General features: G+C 39.8%; 1 protein-coding gene across 1 annotated transcript in view; it reads right to left on the bottom strand.

The window, feature by feature from the left end:
* LOC124871248 (diacylglycerol kinase gamma) overlaps positions 1-19006 on the bottom strand; it is a 183215-nt gene that overhangs the window by 106148 nt on the left and 58061 nt on the right. The window contains exons 6-12 of the mRNA XM_047370405.1: positions 10954-11217; positions 9824-9976; positions 5997-6046; positions 5616-5690; positions 3852-3971; positions 3179-3296; positions 2665-2753 (exon numbers count right to left, since the gene is read on the bottom strand). Of these exons, the coding sequence (XP_047226361.1) occupies positions 2665-2753; positions 3179-3296; positions 3852-3971; positions 5616-5690; positions 5997-6046; positions 9824-9976; positions 10954-11217 (869 nt within the window). The remainder of the gene's footprint in view (positions 1-2664; positions 2754-3178; positions 3297-3851; positions 3972-5615; positions 5691-5996; positions 6047-9823; positions 9977-10953; positions 11218-19006) is intronic.

Here is a 19006-nt window from a genome sequence, read left to right as displayed (position 1 = left end):
TATTCATCCAGAAAGTTTGTTAGCTTCCAATGTAGGAAATAATAACTCCTTAAATATTATTTTACTAAATATTATAGCTAATTAAACACCATTAAGAATCATTTATCCACAAAGGTTGTTGGTTCTTATTCAAAATACATTTAAATATTAATATTTCCTTAATAATATTTCTTTAAATATTATTGTACTAAATAAGGAAAGCCAATGAAACACCACTGAGAATTAGTTATCCAGAAGGTTGGGTTCTATTCAGCAAATCATTCTTTGAAATATTATTTTAATAAAATAATAATTTATCTGATATCACGATGACTGGTGATTTGACGGTATACCAATTATTGTTCTAAGCTAGTTCTAAGACTAATTTAACCTCACTTCCAGATTCCTCAAGATAATCCTTGGTTCTCAACATAAATAATACTCAATGGTAATGTCACATCACTCTCTTCGTCATGTTTTTTAACCATCTTTAATTCACTTGTTTTTATTGTACATAGCTGGTCTTCCTTATTCTTTCATGTTGCTTGGTAGTTTAATTGTTCTAGTATAGTCAAGACTTTGTTGATAGAAAAATGTTTGACTTTGAGTTGAATTATTTTCGTTAATAAATTCTTGCATTTAAAGAAACTCTGTGAATTAATTCCATTGTGTGTGCAGAGTTTTGTTGTTCAGTAATGCCAGAGCTTGACTCACTCTTTTCTCCATTGTCTTTACAGGACTGGTATTCACAGGACAACACTTAACAGCCGAATTATTATTACAACATTAAGCCATGTCGTGTGACATTGTCCACTTAAATAGATTCAGCCATTACTATCAACAGTAACTAATAGCAACAACACTGGATCCAATGAAGCATTACTTGCAGGTGTCTCAGAGTGATACATCGATACTGGGTTTACAAAACCGAAATCAGATTTTAACAATAATTAACAAAAAAATGACTTTTTCTTGTCAAGGTTAAGAATAAAGGTTTCACAGGTCACAAATAGTTTTAAACAGTGTACAATATTTCAGTCCAGGTTCAACAAGTTAATTTATTACGTTTTTCAAAATTGTCTTAGTGTAAGGTGGTCCTGATGGCAAAAAAGGTTTGAAAAACTCCCTTTTTATTTTTTCACAAAATAAAGATTTCAGAAATCTCAAACTGTGTTTAAAAGAATCTCTGTTAAGTGCAGAATTACCCAGTTCAGGTTTGATCAGTTAAAGTACTTTAGATTTTGAAGTAGAGGGGATCAAATGCAGTCCAGACTCATTAAAAACTGAAATAGCTCTTTAGTTTATGATCTTGTGAAGTAGATGCCAGCTTTACTGGGAATGATTACTATATTCTCACAGTGCTTACACGTCGTTTGTATCTTGTCTGTCACTCTGTAACCATTTCTTTTTCTACAGAGTATCCAGCTATTCAAACAACTATGCTTTTGCAAGGGCAGTCAGCCAGCTCAACAAGCAGTTTTCCTAGTTGACTGTCAGTATAACCTAGCAACAATAGAAAAACTTCCTTTCTTACTTCAAAATAAGAGTTTAAAACATATATACACCAGGATGTCCAGCCAAAGGCACTCCACTCAATATCCATGACTTATGATAATGGTTGTTACATACTTCACCAGACTAAGTCCCATGCTGACAGATTTCAGTTTCATGATAAATAGTGCTGCATTTTAATCCACGAGACCTTGTTACACACCTAGTCACTCTCACAGCCCCGCTTCACAAGCTCTGTGTCTACCTTTCTTTAGCCATTAATTCCATGTTTGTCCTCATAACACACACTGAGTCGTGCATCTAAACATCAGCGTATTTATATCCTGACTTATTCATCCATCTTCTGGTTATCCAAAATTGGGTCTGGGGAGTAAACTGTCCAGAAGGGAAATCTAGTCATCCCTCTCTCTGGCGACACCCAAGGATCCCAAGGTATCCCCAGTTTAGCCAGGATATACTGTGTGTAGTCCCCCCAGTGAGTTCTGGATCTTCTTTGGGGTCTACTCCCATTTGGATGCCTCCTGATCAAATGCCTAAACCACCTCCACTCACTCCTATTGATGCTCCACTGTATCTAAAGCACATCCTTGGGTGTTGTTAAGTTTTATTGTGTTTGTCTTTTCTCTAGATCCTTATTTGCCTGTTACTTTCCTGCAGTTGGTCAGCCCGGTACATACAGTCACATTTAATAAATTAGAATACACTTTCCGATGAGGCTTTTTTGTCAGATTAAAAGTACCTTTTAAAAATGACAACATTTAAGCAGGTATTAAACATACGGTTTTTAGATGTTTATTTAATAGTTCTAATGTAATATTCTAAACTTAAATGTCATGTCTTCATTAACTCTATAAGCAGAAAAGCATCATAATGAACTGAAATAAAAGCTTGAAACCAGTGTGTGTAATGAATCTATATAATGTGTTTCACTTTATATGAGTTACTGAAATAAAGGAACTTTTCAATAATATTCTTATTTATTGAATGGGTCTGTACATGCCATAGAACATAATATGCATATACCATCTTTGGCAGTGCCTAAACAGAAATCAGAATAGGCTAAATTGAAATTGTTCTTTCTCCTTAACCTGAGCTGTATGGAAGCTGTTCAAAAGTTATGTCTCAGCCGGGTCCCTCAGAACAAACATGTTGTTAAATTGTGTGTGCACTTACATCGGTGTGTCTGCGGGACTTGGCGTAGGTGCTGATGCAGGCAGAGATGTCTTTGGAAACACAGCGTTCATGCACTGTGTACTTGCATACTGCAGGAGGACAGGACAAGGCACAGCCTATAAAATACTGTTACATTAACCAGGAATCAGTCTTCACAAGCACAACTCAAACATGGCTGGGAGGTATAGTTTCATTCAAGGCTGACCACATTAGAAATCAGTTCAGACAGTAAGTGAGTGCATGCATTCAGAGGTCTGAGAGCCACTGCCTGGGAAATTAAATAATGAAAATATACATAATAATATTTTTGATGCTTTTGATGGTTGCAAGGATACTTAATTGAAAACAACAGTGAATCAAATGCACTTAGGCACAAAATAGAAAATACTTAGATGTACACCGGCCACAGAAAGTGAAACATGGAGGAGAAGATATAGAAAAACCGAGAGTAAGAAGATAACAGACAGGAGGAGATTCAAACAGACAGTGGGAGGGAGAGAGTGTGGAGACTCACAGGAGCAGCAGAGTCCCTGCTTGCGGACACCAAGCAGCATGGTGTGGCAGTAGTTACAGTAGGCTGGTTTGTTGAAGTGTTTCAGACGCCAAACATGCTGCCCGTCCTCCTGCACGTTCTACCAGATCACAGCAGAACATGGAATTATTTCAGCTGTTTTTCAAAACACTCAAAACTATCTCACATCATTTGGTAAAGATGAACAGACATTGTAAATTCAGGAAGCTGCAAAACATCATTGATCAATCATCTATGTTATTAAGAGGAACCCAGATCTGGAATAGTTGCCTTCATCAATGAAACAGCTGGCTTATTTTAGAGGTTTTACATCCCAGGTGAAACGTGGCTGTAAACTAATCTGTGAACATACATAGACTTTCACTGCTTAAACTGGTAAGCATTTTATGTGTTCTTTTCTGCTCCTATTAGTTTCGTTCAGTTGTATGCATGTTAATGTGTTATTAGGTGTTAATGCTTATGCTTATTTTGTTGCTAGTTTTAAACAGGTTTCTTTTTATCTGTATTTTTAAGGTTAACTTTCTAAAAGTCTAAAAAAACGAGGTCTGTGAATTCACCTTTAGCTAGAGAACTAATGGACAGGAAAAACATAGCTTTTTTTATGAATTTAAAATAGTTTTATGTCTTTTTATTGAAATATGACAATAAAATATACCGTGTCCATGCCCAGCAAGACCAGTAAAGGGATAGTGGTGAGTCCTCCTCTAATCCATTCCTCCAGTGTGACTGTCCCATCCCGGTCAAAGTCAATCTCCTCCATCATCTCCTTCAGTATCTGCAATAAGCGTTTAACACTTTTAGTGTGTAGCCGAAGTCCAGCACACTGACTGGTATTGTATTAAACGTGTTTACAAATTAAAATGTGAAAAGTGGAGCGTTCATTTATATTCAGCCCTCACTGCTCTGAGACCCCCAAATAAAATCCAGTGCACCAATTGCCTTCAGAAGATTCCTTAATAAAAGCTAGAGTGTCTGTGTGTGTCAGTATATCCCAGAGAACATCTGCATCATATAGACCAAGGAACACACCAGACATGTCAGAGGGAAAGTTGTGGAAGAGTTTAAAGCAGAGTAAGGTTAGAAAACAATAAACAAACGTTGAACATCTCACATAGCTCTGTTCAATCCATTACCCAAAACTAAACAGAGTAGTGCACAACTAAATCTTACCAAGACATGATCTTCCACCTAAACTGCAAAAAAATCATTATTCAGAGAAGCAGCCAAGAGGATCTGGAAGAGCAGCAGAGATCCACAGCTCAGGTGAGATAATCGGTTGACAGGCCGGAGTGCGAAAAAGGATGTAATTGTTGAGAGAAGCTTTAACAATTCTATGACAAGCCAGGTAAGGGACAGCAAACAAAGGGAAGAGGCTTTGTCTAACATTAAAAATGCTAGTTGACAATGACAACACATGCTTAATATAACTTTGACCACAACATCCCATGGAAACAAGGTGATGGAAACATCATGCTGTGGTGATGCTTTAGTTTAGCAAGGACATGGACGCTTGATAGGAATTAATGGAAAGATGAATGGAGTCAAATATAGGGTTATCTTAGATGAAAACCTGTCAAAGGCTGCAAAAAACCTGGGTGTAGGGTCACTTTCTTGCAGGACAATAACTCCGGACATACAGCAAAGCTGCAATGGAATGGTTTAAATCAAAGCATATAAATGTGCTAGATCAGTCAAAGTGCAGACAAGTCTAGACCTAAAAACTGATGTTCACTATCCAATCTGACAGAACATGAGGTATTTTAAAAAGAAGAATGGGTAAAAATGTAATGTTCTGAAGGTAATTGCTCTTTTGATAGTTATACTAAGTCTAGAGCATCATGTCTATTAAGCAGAGTGCAGGCTAGCTAACCGACCCTGGATGAATAGGCAGCTAAGAAGAGGTTTCGCTCCATGTGGAGCAGAGCGACCATAAGTGATGCTATTCTGCACAAGCATGTAAATGCTTCTGCTATATTCAACTTTTAAAATTACCCTGTGTTCGAAGCTGACACTGACCTAAACTTTGACTACTTGTAGCTGAGGTAGTATTTAATTCCTGATTTTTTAAATATGTTTTTAATTAGTTGTAATGATTCTATAAAACAGCTTACTTGCATCACTCTCATTTAAATTTAATTCACGACATTATTATATCTGCAATAATCCATAATATTTTAGAAGCATGTATGTAATATTTATTGCTTTTTTGTTTTAAAAGAAACTAGCTGTCTCTAAATGCAGACATATCAAGAAACCATGATATTTTACGGAAGGCTTTCATACCATCAGAAGCTCATATGGGCCTATGCCTACTTGTAATGCATCACTTGAGGCTTCTGCTGACATTCATAGATAACAGAAACAAACAGAGCCGGGTTCTGTGTTAGATGTGGCTGCAGTGGAAGGTGTGTTTACTGACCGGTCGCAGCTCTGTTGAATCCCACTCCAAATATTCGGCCACGTGCACCATTTGATTGATGATGCGATCAAGCTCCTGGGGAAACAGAGAGCATAAATCAGGACAAACAGATGAAAGACTTCTTTGCCATGTTTCAAGATAGATACTGGGACGGCGATAATTTTATAGCCGAAACAGTCTGTGTGTAATATTTCCCTCTGTTTATGTAATCACTTCAACACGTGGCTCACTTTAAACTGAGCAGATCCATTACAAATGATCTTATTTAAACATACAGAGTTCACATAGTGTTCAGGTTTCTATTCCTGGATCTACAGGGTGCAGAGGGCAGAAATATAGACATAACACAAAGACAAAGAAAAGTGAAGAGTAAACACTCACTGAGCTGTCCAGGACTCCGTTGCCATCTGTGTCATACAGTCGGAACATGACTGGGGGAAAAAAGAGAACAGAGATCCCATTACAGTATTGGATATTTCTCTCCTGTAAGGGTTTGGATAGTGTTGCTTCTGCAGCAGGGACCAGAAAGTAGCCTTGTGATATGGCCTCAGACAAAAGTCAGTTGGATTCAGCAGGGCTTAAGCATTTCACTGACCTGCCCCATGAGGGAGGTGTTAGCTGATCCTCTGGGGAAGAAGGAACAGTTAACTGATCTGGCATGCTACTGGGTTTCATTCATTATTATTTATACAAAAAAATCATTTATGACACTCTGTTCATCCATCCATTCATCCGTCCATCCGTCTGTCCGTCCGTCCGACCATCCATCCATCCATCCATCCATCCATCCATCCATCCATCCATCCATCCCTTTGTCAATGCAGGACAGCTAGCCAAGTAGGAAAATTAGGACTGTGTTGTTGTGCAGCTACATCACTTTTCTTGAAACTGGTTATCTTATGCAGTCTCTCCTCAGTGATGAAACATTTGACATATTCACTGGCCACTTTATTAGGTACACATGGTAAATTGCAGCAGGTCAGCCGACCACATGGAAGCAACTCGGTACATTTAAGCATTAACACGCTGAAGAATACTCACTGAAGTTCACAGCTAGCATCACTTCTATTGGGATGTTGAAGCACACCATATCTTGTTTTTACAACAAATGGTCTTAGAAATAAAATATGTTCAGTAAGTGGCAGCTGTGTGGATGATTTAGAAAAAAGTCATTTCATCTCTACATGAAGTCTTTAGTCATACACTTCTCTCCTACGATCAGGAAAAACAAAATGACTCTGAATAAGTGTTATTGCAGTGCTTCATCTCTCTGATTCACCATCAATGAGATAAAATATGGCTGACAACTTTCTCAGAATTGCAAAACAGGTCCTTCTTAAAATATTAGCATATCGTGATAAAGTTAATTATTTTCCATAATGTCATGATGAAAATTTAACATTCATGTATTTTAGATTCATTGCACACTAACTGAAATATTCCAGGTCTTTTATTGTCTTAATACGAATGATTTTGGCATACAGCTCATGAAAACCCAAAATTCCTAACTCACAAAATTAGCATATTTCATCCGACCAATAAAAGAAAAGTGTTTTTAATACAAAAAACGTCAACCTTCAAATAATCATGTACAGTTATGCACTCAATACTTGGTCGGGAATTCTTTTGCAGAAATGACTGCTTCAATGCGGCGTGGCATGGAGGCAATCAGCCTGTGGCACTGCTGAGGTCTTATGGAGGCCCAGGATGCTTCGATAGCGGCCTTTAGCTCATCCAGAATGTTGGGTCTTGAGTCTCTCAACGTTCTCTTCACAATATCCCACATATTCTCTATGGGGTTCAGGTCAGGAGAGTTGGCAGGCCAATTGAGCACAGTGATACCATGGTCAGTAAACCATTTACCAGTGGTTGTGGCACTGTGAGCAGGTGCCAGGTCGTGCTGAAAAATGAAATCTTCATCTCCATAAAGCTTTTCAGCAGATGGAAGCATGAAGTGCTCCAAAATCTCCTGATAGCTAGCTGCATTGACCATGCCCTTGATAAAACACAGTGGACCAACACCAGCAGCTGACACGGCACCCCAGACCATCACTGACTGTGGGTACTTGACACTGGACTTCTGGCATTTTGGCATTTCCTTCTCCCCAGTCTTCCTCCAGACTCTGGCACCTTGATTTCAGAATGGCATGCAGAATTTGCTTTCATCCAAAAAAAGTACTTTGGACCACTGAGCAACAGTCCAGTGCTGCTTCTCTGTAGCCCAGGTCAGGTGCTTCTGCCGCTGTTTCTGGTTCAAAAGTGGCTTGACCTGGGGAATGCGGCACCTGTAGCCCATTTCCTGCACACGCCTATGCACGGTGGCTCTGGATGTTTCTATTCCAGACTCAGTCCACTGCTTCTGCAGGTCCCCCAAGGTCTGGAATCGGCCCTTCTCCACAATCTTCCTCAGAGTCCGGTCACCTCTGCTCGTTGTGCAGCGTTTTCTGCCACACTTTTTCCTTCCCACAGACTTCCCACTGAGGTGCCTTGATACAGCACTCTGGGAACAGCCTATTCGTTCAGAAATTTCTTTCTGTGTCTTACCCTCTTGCTTGAGGGTGTCAATAGTGGCCTTCTGGACAGCAGTCAGGTCGGCAGTCTTACCCATGATTGGGGTTTTGAGTGATGAACCAGGCAGGGAGTTTTAAAGGCCTCAGGAATCTTTTGCAGGTGTTTAGAGTTAACTCGTTGATTCAGATGATTAGGTTCATAGCTCATGTAGAGACCCTTTTAATGATATGTTAATTTTGTGAGATAGGAATTTTGGGTTTTCATGAGCTGTATGCCAAAATCATCCGTATTAAGACAATAAAAGACCTGAAATATTTCAGTTAGTGTGCAATGAATCTAAAATATATGAATGTTACATTTTCATCATGACATTATGGAAAATAATGAAATTTATCACAATATGCTAATATTTTGAGAAGGACCTGTATATATTGTAGGTGTAGTATGAAAGCTGTACCAGATCCACCTGCATCAGTGACATGCTAACACACAGGTGTTTGGTGTTCCCCATCACTAGTTCAAAATGGATCCCAGCAACATAAAACAAATCTAGAATGTGCAGCAGACCAATCTGCAGCTTGCTACCATGTCAAAATAAACCAAAATGTCTGAGGAGTGTTTAAAACACAGTATTGAATCTTTGCCAGGATGAGTGAAGGCAGCTCTTGATGCAAATGAAGGTCCAAGCTAATGCTTGAAGGAGTACCTAATGAAGTGGCTAGTGAGTATGATTTCTTCAATGTGCAATATTGTGCGGCAAAATTAACAAGTGATTATTTTCAGTGCCCATTATTAAAAAACATAATTTGGGAGCAAGTATGCTTGAATAAACTTGAACACAATTAATTTGGAACTGTAAACTTCTGTGGACAAAAGATCAAATAGAGAGATTGACAAAATTCAGAAATTCTGCATCAGAATAGGCAGTAGATACAAACAGATCCTTAAAAATAATTTTACAGTGAATTTCTGACAGATCTGATGCCTATCGAAGTACATATAGTATAAGTAAAATATTTTTAAATAAAAACATTTTAGCTTTAGCTTAAACAGGCTTTTTTACTTTAAACTTGGAAGAAAATAGGACTACAAACATCCAGTTACTCAAAAGCGGACTTGGCCACATCCATTCTTAAAACCTGGACAAACAAAGCAAGCCTTTTTGTAGAAAGAGCAACCGATATCCCACTCCTTTTGCTAAGAATACATTAAAAAACATTTGCATGCCTTCCTTTTGATAAGACAGATGTGCAAGACCCTTTTATCTTTATATACCAGAAAGATTTACAGATCCATTCTCTACAAAAATCAAACTACATTGTTCATTTAATTGAAATATTGCATGTTTAGTTTAGGGCTAAGCAGGTCCCTGATCACAGGGCTGCCTGTAGCTTCTGACTCACCAAGCAGGAATATTGACTTTAAGGGGAGTTCTTGTTTTTCCAGCAGGGAAAATGAGGCTTCCGATTGCAAACAGGACACGCCACTAGCATGCTAACACTAATGTTAGCCTAAATATTAGGATTTTAAGAGTTATATACTAAAATTCACAGCTGTGATGTTCATCTCATCTGGAGTTTCTGAGTACAAAGCCAACAGAGCTAGTGACATGAGTATGTTCCCTGCATACAAATAGAATATCATGGGTGTGTTGTTGACTGCAAATTAATTGCACTTTGCCCACCCCTGTCACTCACACTCCAGCTTGTCCTCTGGAGTCCCCCTTTCCAATAGCGAAAGGTAGCAGACGATGTCCTTGAGAAAGACCACCTGGGGTGACGTCTGTGGGGAGCCTTTCTGAGGCGATGGGCTTCTCCCCAAGGATAGATGCTTTTCCAAATGGCTCCTCTCTGTTGGTGCACAAAACAATTCTTTAAAGCTGTTCAGAGCACCCATAACTGTCTGTGCAACGATGTGGTCCCTTTACTTAAATTAATGAGCCGCATAGAGCAAAAGCACCAGTAAATTACACATATAGGCATTAGTTTGACAGTTTTAGAGAGGTGTAATCCCAGTATAGCAAGTAGAGACAAAACAGAGCTGTGGAGAAAAGGCCGGCATTACACTTTTCATAGTACTGGAAGGGGCAAGTAATGCCACACAATAATAGGGCATCAGACCGGAGAGAATGGCTAAATAAGAGAAGTCAAGCTCATCATCAGCCGTCTGCTGTAAAGTCTTTAACAAGCAGAACATTTCTTATGAGTTAAAGAAGTGACTGTTTTTGGAATTATTCTTCTGACAAACTTTGCAAAGAATTTAGCCTGTTGCATTACAATTTGCAATACAGTGCCAGATATAGAGAACCCCGGTATAGAAACAGAAGACCTGTACAGGGATAGGTAAGTTGCAGTTTTTAAAAAATCTGACTTTCAAACTGACTGTTGTTCAAAACTTCTTATTTGGTAACAACACAGAGTAAACCACACAATATTTCCAAAAGTACTCATTATCCCATCCAAATCAGAAATTTCAGGTATTCTAATCACTTTCATAACCACAGTATCTTCTGCTTGTATAAACATATGTGAAAGAATGGGTCACTCTCAGGAGCTCAGTGACCTAAACACCTGTGGGATGGGTTGGAGCGGATACTGCAAGCAATGGCTTCTCAGTCGACATCAGTGTGTGACTGTAGAAATGCTCTCCTGCAAGACTGATCAAAAGGTAATACAAACACTCTCCTAAACCTACTTAGATAGTTGATGGTGTTAGAGATACAAAGGGTTGGCAGACATTATATTAAAACCTATGAATTAAGAATGGGCTGTCTCTCAGGTTCCTATGTGTGTTAAAGGGGGAAGAAACACCTGGTAGCCATACTCACCGGATGAGAGCTTTGGGGACACTTGAGATTTAGCAGAACCAGCATTGGGCAACAGGGCGTTGCTACCTGCCTCTGAAGATTTGTCCTGCGTGCATGGTGATTGATGGGGCACCCCAGGTGCGTGGGCCGCGGTTCTTGAATGCTGTGAGGAGGAGCAGGATGAGCAAGGGGAAGTGGTAGCTCCTGAGCCTGCTGCACTCATCACACTGGAGTGCTCCGGGGTGTGTCGGCCCATCGCAGACAGGATGCTCTTCCCATTTATCCCTGATTGTGTCAGACATGAAGGTAAATATAAAAGATGATAGGCTTTTTGGGGGGGGCTTATTTCCGAGGAGCAAAACACATAAATATTCAACTTCATAACAGCAGCTACAGAAGCATGTAGGGAGAAGGAAGCAGGAAAAACACTGTGTTATAACCAGACCACTTACAAAACATCACTGCTACAGTGCCACCCACTGTTCGAAAGGCAAAATACAGTGCCTTGCAAAAGTATTCATACCCCCTTCTCATGTTTCGTCACATTACTGTCACAAACTTCATTGTATTTTATTGGGATTTCATGGAGGACATGCTGATCACTTTTCTTCATTCTGCTATACGTCCTCTTACTACTCTACAATTATTCATCATCTGCATTGACTGCTACTATTAATTTTATGTTCTCTCTCTTTCTCTGTTTTTTTTCTCTATAGAAGCTACACCTGACATGGGCTTTCTGTTCCTGGAGGGGACCTATCAGCTCAGCTATCATTGCCAAAACCTTCACGTTTCTTTTTATAGATGATATACATGACTCTGTCGTTCTGTGTTTAATCCTCTTTCTCTCCTAGAAACTACAATTGAAGGTGTTATTACAGTGACTAACTCTGTTATGTACTCTGTTTTTCATACCATGGATTTTACTATTGCCTTAGACCCTATATGTTTAGTTGTGTTTCGCTCTGAGATGAAGCCACTGAAGGAGCTACTTCTGCTATTATGTCTTTACTTTTCTTTAAAATAAAAAGTACCCCTGGACTAGTGCTTAAGTGCTTTTGTTTGCTTGTGTGTGTCTTCTCTGTTTTTTTTTTTTTTTAAATCCCAGTCAGTTGCAGCCTGTGGCTGATCACACAAAGCGAGGTTCTAGTTGAGGATTCTTTCCTTTAAAAGGGGGGATCTCCTGTCCACTGTCGTTACATTAATGCTCAGTATGAGGGATTGCTGCAAAGTTAATAACATCATACAACTGGCTATTTACTGTTGCTACATGTTTGTTCAGGAGGAGTGAAGTCAGTGACTCAACAAAATCTTCTGGGTTTCCGTAGTGGAAAGCTCGTACTCATACTCGTATTCATCGTCTTCCGCTTTATCTGGGACCGGGTCGCGGGGGCAGCAGACTCGGCAGAGACGCCCAGACGTCTCTCTCCCCAGACACCTCCTCCAGCTCCTCCGGGTGGAGCCCAAGGCGTTCCCAGGCCAGCCGAGAGACATAGTCCCTCCAGCATGTCCTAGGTCGTCCCCTGGGCCTCCTCCCGGTGGGACGTGCCTGGAACACCTCCCGAGGAAGGAGGCATCCGGTATAGATGCCCAAGCCACCTCAACTGGCTCCTCTCGATGTGGAGGAGCAGCAGCTCTACTCCGAGCCCCTCCCGGATGGCCGAGCTCCTCACCCTATCTCTAAGGGTGTGCCCGGCCACCCTACGGAGGAAGCTAATTTCAGCCGCTTGTATCTGGGATCTCGTTCTTTCGGTCATGACCCAAAGTTCATGGCCATAGGTGAGGGTAGGAACGTAGACCGACCGGTAAATCGAGAGCTTCGCTTTTCGGCTCAGCTCTCTCTTCACCACAACGGACCGGCACAGCGGCCCCATTACTGTGGCAGCCGCACTGATCCGTCTGTCGATCTCCCGCTCCATTCTTCCCTCACTCATGAACAAGACCCCGAGATACTTAAACTCCTCCACTTCAGGCAGGAACTCCCCTCCAACCTGAAGAGGACAAGCCACCCTTTTCCGGTCGAGAACCATGGCCTCGGACTTGGAGGAGCTGATTTTCATCCCTGCCGCTTCACACTCGGCTGCGAACCGCTCCAGTGCGTCCTGTAGGTCTTGGCTAGACCAAGTCATCTGCAAAAAGAAGAGACGAAATTCTCTGGTCCCCAAACCAGACCCCCTCCGGCCCTTGGCTAGAAATCCTGTCCATAAAAGTTATGAACAGGACCGGTGACAAAGGGCAGCCCTGCCGGAGTCCAACATGCACCGGGAACAGTTCCGACTTAGTGCCGGCAATGCGAACCAAACTCCTGCTCCGCTCGTACAGGGACCGGATGGCCCCCAGTAAAAGGCCCCCGATTCCATACTCCTGGAGCACACCCCACAGGGCAAAAAAAAAAAAAAAAAAAAAGATGGAAAGCTTTTTTACAAATTTGAATAATGAAGACAATTGCTTCATAACTACGATCAGTTTGGAGTTTATGTACTTAATTTGGAATCTTTCTGGAATAAATTAACTTTACTATATGTATGTAATTTGGATTTATTTGTGAAAAAGCCATAAAATAAAATTTGTTTTGTGAGTTGGCTATTTTTAAGTTAACTGAATTAATGCGTCAGACCACCATGAAGTGGAATATTTTGGAGTGGAAGGAAAATTATAAACATATATAATGAAAATGTCATACATATGTTTTAAGCCCTATTTAATGTAATACTCCTACATAAGTCCATCTGTGTCAGTATCAATCTAGGTGTTCTGTTTCTGCTCTCAGAGGTTTGTCATTGAACATTAGAGAACAAACACTAGCATGAAGACAAAGGAACAGAGCAGACAGGTCAGGGAAAAAGTTGTGAAGACGTTTAAAGCAGAGTTAGGTTCTAAAACAATATCCAAAGCTTTGAACATCTCACAGAGTTCTGTTCAATCCTTCGTCTGAACATGGAGAGAGGATAGACCACCTGCAGACCTACCAAAGCATGTTCATTCACCAAAACTGACAAAGAGAGCTTTTTTTGGAAAAGCAGCCAAGAGGCCTGTGGTAACTCTGGATGAGCTGCAAGGATCAACAGCTCAGGTGGTAGATTCTTGACATAGTCGGGTACTCCACAAACCTGGCCGTTATGGAAGAGTGGGAAAAATAAAACCATTGCAGACAGAAGGATTTAAGACTTCCCGTTTGTGACCGGTAATTTTGGGGATACAGCAAACATGTGGCCAAGGGTTCTCTGTTCAGATGAGATGAGAATATATATTATTTTCTGGTACAAAGTTATGTTCAAAGCAACTAATGCTGAGGCTGAGTTCTATATTCACACTGGTAGAGACATAACTCAACAGGTGGCTCAACAAACTATTGATTTAGGGGGACTGAAAACCAAAATATGCCACACATTTTATTTGTAATTATTTTGAAAACCATGTAGCATGTTCCTTCCACTTCACAATTATGTGCTACCTTCTGTTGGTCTATCACATAAAATCCTAATAAAATACGTTGGAGTGTGTGGTTTTAACCCTACAAAATGGGAAAAAGTTCATTGGGTATAAATATATTTGTATGGCACTGTACCAAGAGCTCACATACACACAACAAGAGCACACAACCACCAAGGAGGCATGAGGTCAGAGGCGGCAGGACTCTTGTCCCGTTCAGCCGATGTCACCGTGGCGATACAAGCTAGTGGCTTTTTGTGGTACCTGTTATGGGGGCACAGGCCACTTCAGTCTGAATAGAGATGCCTGCATCAATGGAACGGGCATCTGTGGTCAGTCATTGATTCAAGGAGAGAAGAAAAACAGCGGCAGATGTGATGAGCAACAAAGAATATGAAGGTTTCTGTCAGGGTTAGTCTGCTCACTGAAACTACCCTGCAACAGCTCGCGTGGAAGCACCAAAGAAAAAGCCTAATTTTGGACCATTCATATATGGCTGTTCAGATGCCTGTTACAAATATTATATGCTTTATAAGATCCTATTAGATTCTTCTTTCTTGTGGTGGATAATGAGAGGCTATTTCAAAAAGCACACTGAATGACAGCAGTACAACAAAACAAATACAAAATATAGACATTAATAACCAAATATACATAGACAAATGTTTCAATATTATGACATATAGATAAAAGACTAAACTAATGTGAAAAATATTCTAATTATATTTTTATGGGATCTAGAACAAACTGGATCCATGGATGTCATAAGAAGGAAAGATGACTTCTACAAGATGACCAAGAGGTGTCAGCATTGACTCTGTCAGTCGTCGTCTTTTTAAGAACCCAAATCTGAACAGATACTGAAGCAGCAGAAACCAGCTGAAGTCCCTCACCAGTTTATATTATTCCTTACACCTGAGCCGAATAACTGGAGTTACTCCTGAACTATCAATGTCGGATCAGCTGCCATATTATAATCACTTCCTTTAAAGGAATGTAGATCCTTCTCATGCTCCAACAACAGCTCTGTGGTGGATGGGCATTTACACCAGACCACTTACGATGTTTTGGTTACAGATGACAAACTTGTGATATTTATTTGCTAAGATCTGAGAAATGACTTTCATCAACAAAACAGTTGTTCAATTCTTTATTAATCTGCCTCTTGCGGACATTTTGGGTTCCAACACACCGTGCTACTCCAAAGGAAACATGGTGCTGCAGAATGTGTGTAAAATTAGATGAACAAAAAATGGCTTCCCTTCCATTTGGGCCTCCTGGGACAAAATGAAAGTATTCAAGCCACATTTGGATCTTCAGTTACACACTACCTAAAGTAAAACAAAGGGACATTTTCTGACAGAAATATTTTCTAATTCAGCTGTCCATCTGTGTCCTCAGCTGCTCTGCAGGGAACAGCAGACTGGAGCTCAGGCCTACGCAGGACCCGTGTGGAAACACAGAGTCAGAAGGTTTACACAGACTTGTCTGTCCTCATATGTGCTTCTGCCCTGGTCACCGCAACGCCCCCGATCAGTTTTTGGTGATAAAACCCAAATTTATGAGTCAGTACTTATCTATAGTGCTTTACAAAAGTAGATATACCTGCTGCACCTTTTCACATTTTGTCATGTTACAACCACAAACTTAGTGCTTAACTGTGAAGTAGAAGTAAAACAAAACATCGATTTTTGACCAATTTACAGATACAAATCTACAGTGTGGTATGCATTTAGGGGTATAAAAGGGGCTGCTTAAATGCCCCTAAATAAATTTCAGTGCAAACGATTGCCTTCAGTAGGCACATAATTAGTAAATAGAGTTGTGCAATTTAATCTCCGTATAATGCAGCTGTTCTGCAAAGGCCTCAGAGAACTTAACCTGAATAAATAAAGGCAAAACAATATAAAAAAGAAGTCAGTGAACAAGCAGCATCATAAAGACAAAGGGACACAGCAGACAGCTCAGGGAGAAAGTTGTAAATAAGTTTAGAGTAGGTTTAGGTTCTAAAACAATATCCTAAGCTTGGAGCATCTCATAGAGTTCTGTTCAGTTCTTTATCTGAACATTGAATGAAGCTGGACCAGCTGGCAGATACATCTAAGCTGACAGGGTAGGCAAGGAGAGCATTAATCAGATTAGCCAAGAGGCTCATGATAACTCTGGAGGACCTCCAGATGTCCACAGCTCAGGTGAGAGTATCTGTTGGCAGGACAACTGTCTGTTGAGTACTCCACACATTTTGACTTTATGGAGATGTGGCAAGAAGTAAAACATTTCAGAATGAAATCCTGTTTAATATTTGCCACAGCTGTAGGTGATACAGCAAACATACAGAAAAAGGAATTCTAGTAAGAACGGACTAAAATTTAACTTTTTGGTCTACATACAAAATGCTCTGTGTTTGGGTGGAACTAGTATCGGACATCAATCAGAACACATCATCCCCACAGTAAAATAGGATGGTGGAAGAATCATGCTATGGAGATGTTTCTCTTCAGTGGTCACAGCAAAGCGGGTCAGAGCAGATAAGAAGATGGATGGACCTAATTCCAGGTCAAAACCACAGGTAAACATGTTGCAAAAGACATTCCTTTTCCTACACTTCACCTGGCAACATCATGTCACTGTTGCATTCTCTGTTTAGTCCTGCTTAGATGTTTTGGTTCTTGCTGCAAAAGTCACATTTTTATCATGGCAACAAACTGAAATTGGTCTGTGAACATATCCAGTAAGCATCTAGTTATCGGTTCACATTCTGATTGTTTAACAGCACTTTAGATTAAAATATGTGTTTCAATCCATCAGTACAGAGTAGATATGTAAATATGCAAATTTATTTACCGTCTCGAATATTTTCCACACATTATTATCACAATATAGAAACTAAAAGATGTGTTCATTTTTACATGGTTCACAGACTTTGTTGTCTGACCTTATAAATTTGCAATTTAAAGTCCAAACTTAGACCAAATTTAAACAGACTGTTTTCTTGGTCTAAATCCGATGAAATCCACTACCTGTTAAAAATTTGGACACACTTTCTTATTCAATTGAATGAAATAGTGTGTCCAAACTTTTGACCGGAAGTGGCTATGAATAGATGTATCATTGATGGAACATTAAAATCAAATCTGTTGCTCACTGGGTAGCTGGTCTTGCACTCAGAACCTCTAGAATACTGTACATGACACTTAATGAGTATCCATCATGGTTTTATTGTTGTGAATTTTTAACAATTAAAAATGAATGTGAGATATTCTGAAGCACAGTCTCTCCTCTCTGTTACTAACAAGCACAGTCATTGAGAGAGCACTGATGTGTGAGGATGATGTTCTGCTTGGGAAAAAGGATACAATTCATTCTTACTGAATCAAATGAAGTTGTCAATTTCAGTTTATGCTTTCTGGCATCTTTGCATTATTAACAGTAGGGCAACACAATGTATCGTAAATTTATTGTTAATGTTATATCACTGTGCACATTATTAATATCCTAAAAACTACTGTGTGCATGTTTGTTCTGTGTTGCCCTGTGATGGACTGGTGACCTGTCCTGGGTGTACACAATGGAGATAGATAGGCACTAGTCTCCCTGTGACCCTATTGGGCCCAGCGGGTATAGATCATGGATTGATGGATAGATAAAAACTGCTCATTCTATGTATTCACTTTTAGACTAGAGGGTATTGCTTGGTCTAAACCTAGACTAAATACTTTGGTTCTAAATAAGGGCTACTTATAAACGTGACATTGAGTCATGTCTAAATGAGGTCTACGTATAGGCTGGACATTGATATCAGGTCTATTGCTCACTGAATCTGCTTTGGAGTTATGATCCATGCTGTACAACTGACAATTTTTCTTCTGAAAGCAAACTGAACTCAGTCTCAAGTCACATAGAGAGAGTAATGCATTGCCTGTACAGGTCAACAGTTTAGTTCCAGACCTTTTCCGTACCTCTTATGGTTTTTTAAATAACTTAAAGCTATAACAAGTTTAGACCAGTCAGTTTTGCTTGGTGTATACCTAAACTAAATTTAGAGGTCTAAATCTGGGCTACGTATAGAAGTACTAAAAGAGGTCTACGTGTAGTTTCAGCAATGAAATCAGGTAAATTGCTCAGTGGGATAGCTCGAAACAACACCCTCATCTATAAACTCATTAAGAATTTAGCTGGCTCTATTCCTACACAGTAGGCATTGCTACTGATAAGATAATACTGCTTATTCAGCAGGAATAGCTCAATAAGAAATCCTTCTGGAAACAAAGTCTCAATGCACAAATGTGATTAAACGTCATCATAAATGCTTTTTTCTACACGCTTTTTAAATGTCATGTTTGTTTGCAACATTTGTAGCATCTTGGGTTTAATTCAGCCATACAGATGCCTGTGCAAACAAACCTCCATAGAGACTCCGACCTCCTGATCTTCCTGCTTTACCTCACACATACAAGTTCCCAAAATATGGAGGTGCACAGCCATCCAAAACACTGTAAACCTCTTCTGTTAAATGAGTAATGTGAAAATTGAAATGATATACAGGAATACATTGCTGTAAAAAAGATTATGATTTCCTTTGTTTTTGCCTTTTTATTACACTTATATGTTTCAGATCCTCAGACAAGTTTTAATATCAGAC

The sequence above is a fragment of the Girardinichthys multiradiatus genome, chromosome 7, assembly GCF_021462225.1.
Source record: "Girardinichthys multiradiatus isolate DD_20200921_A chromosome 7, DD_fGirMul_XY1, whole genome shotgun sequence".
Lineage (NCBI taxonomy): Eukaryota > Metazoa > Chordata > Actinopteri > Cyprinodontiformes > Goodeidae > Girardinichthys > Girardinichthys multiradiatus.
The sequence above is the reverse complement of the archived record's forward strand: the minus strand, read 5'-3'. Positions and strand labels throughout refer to the sequence as shown.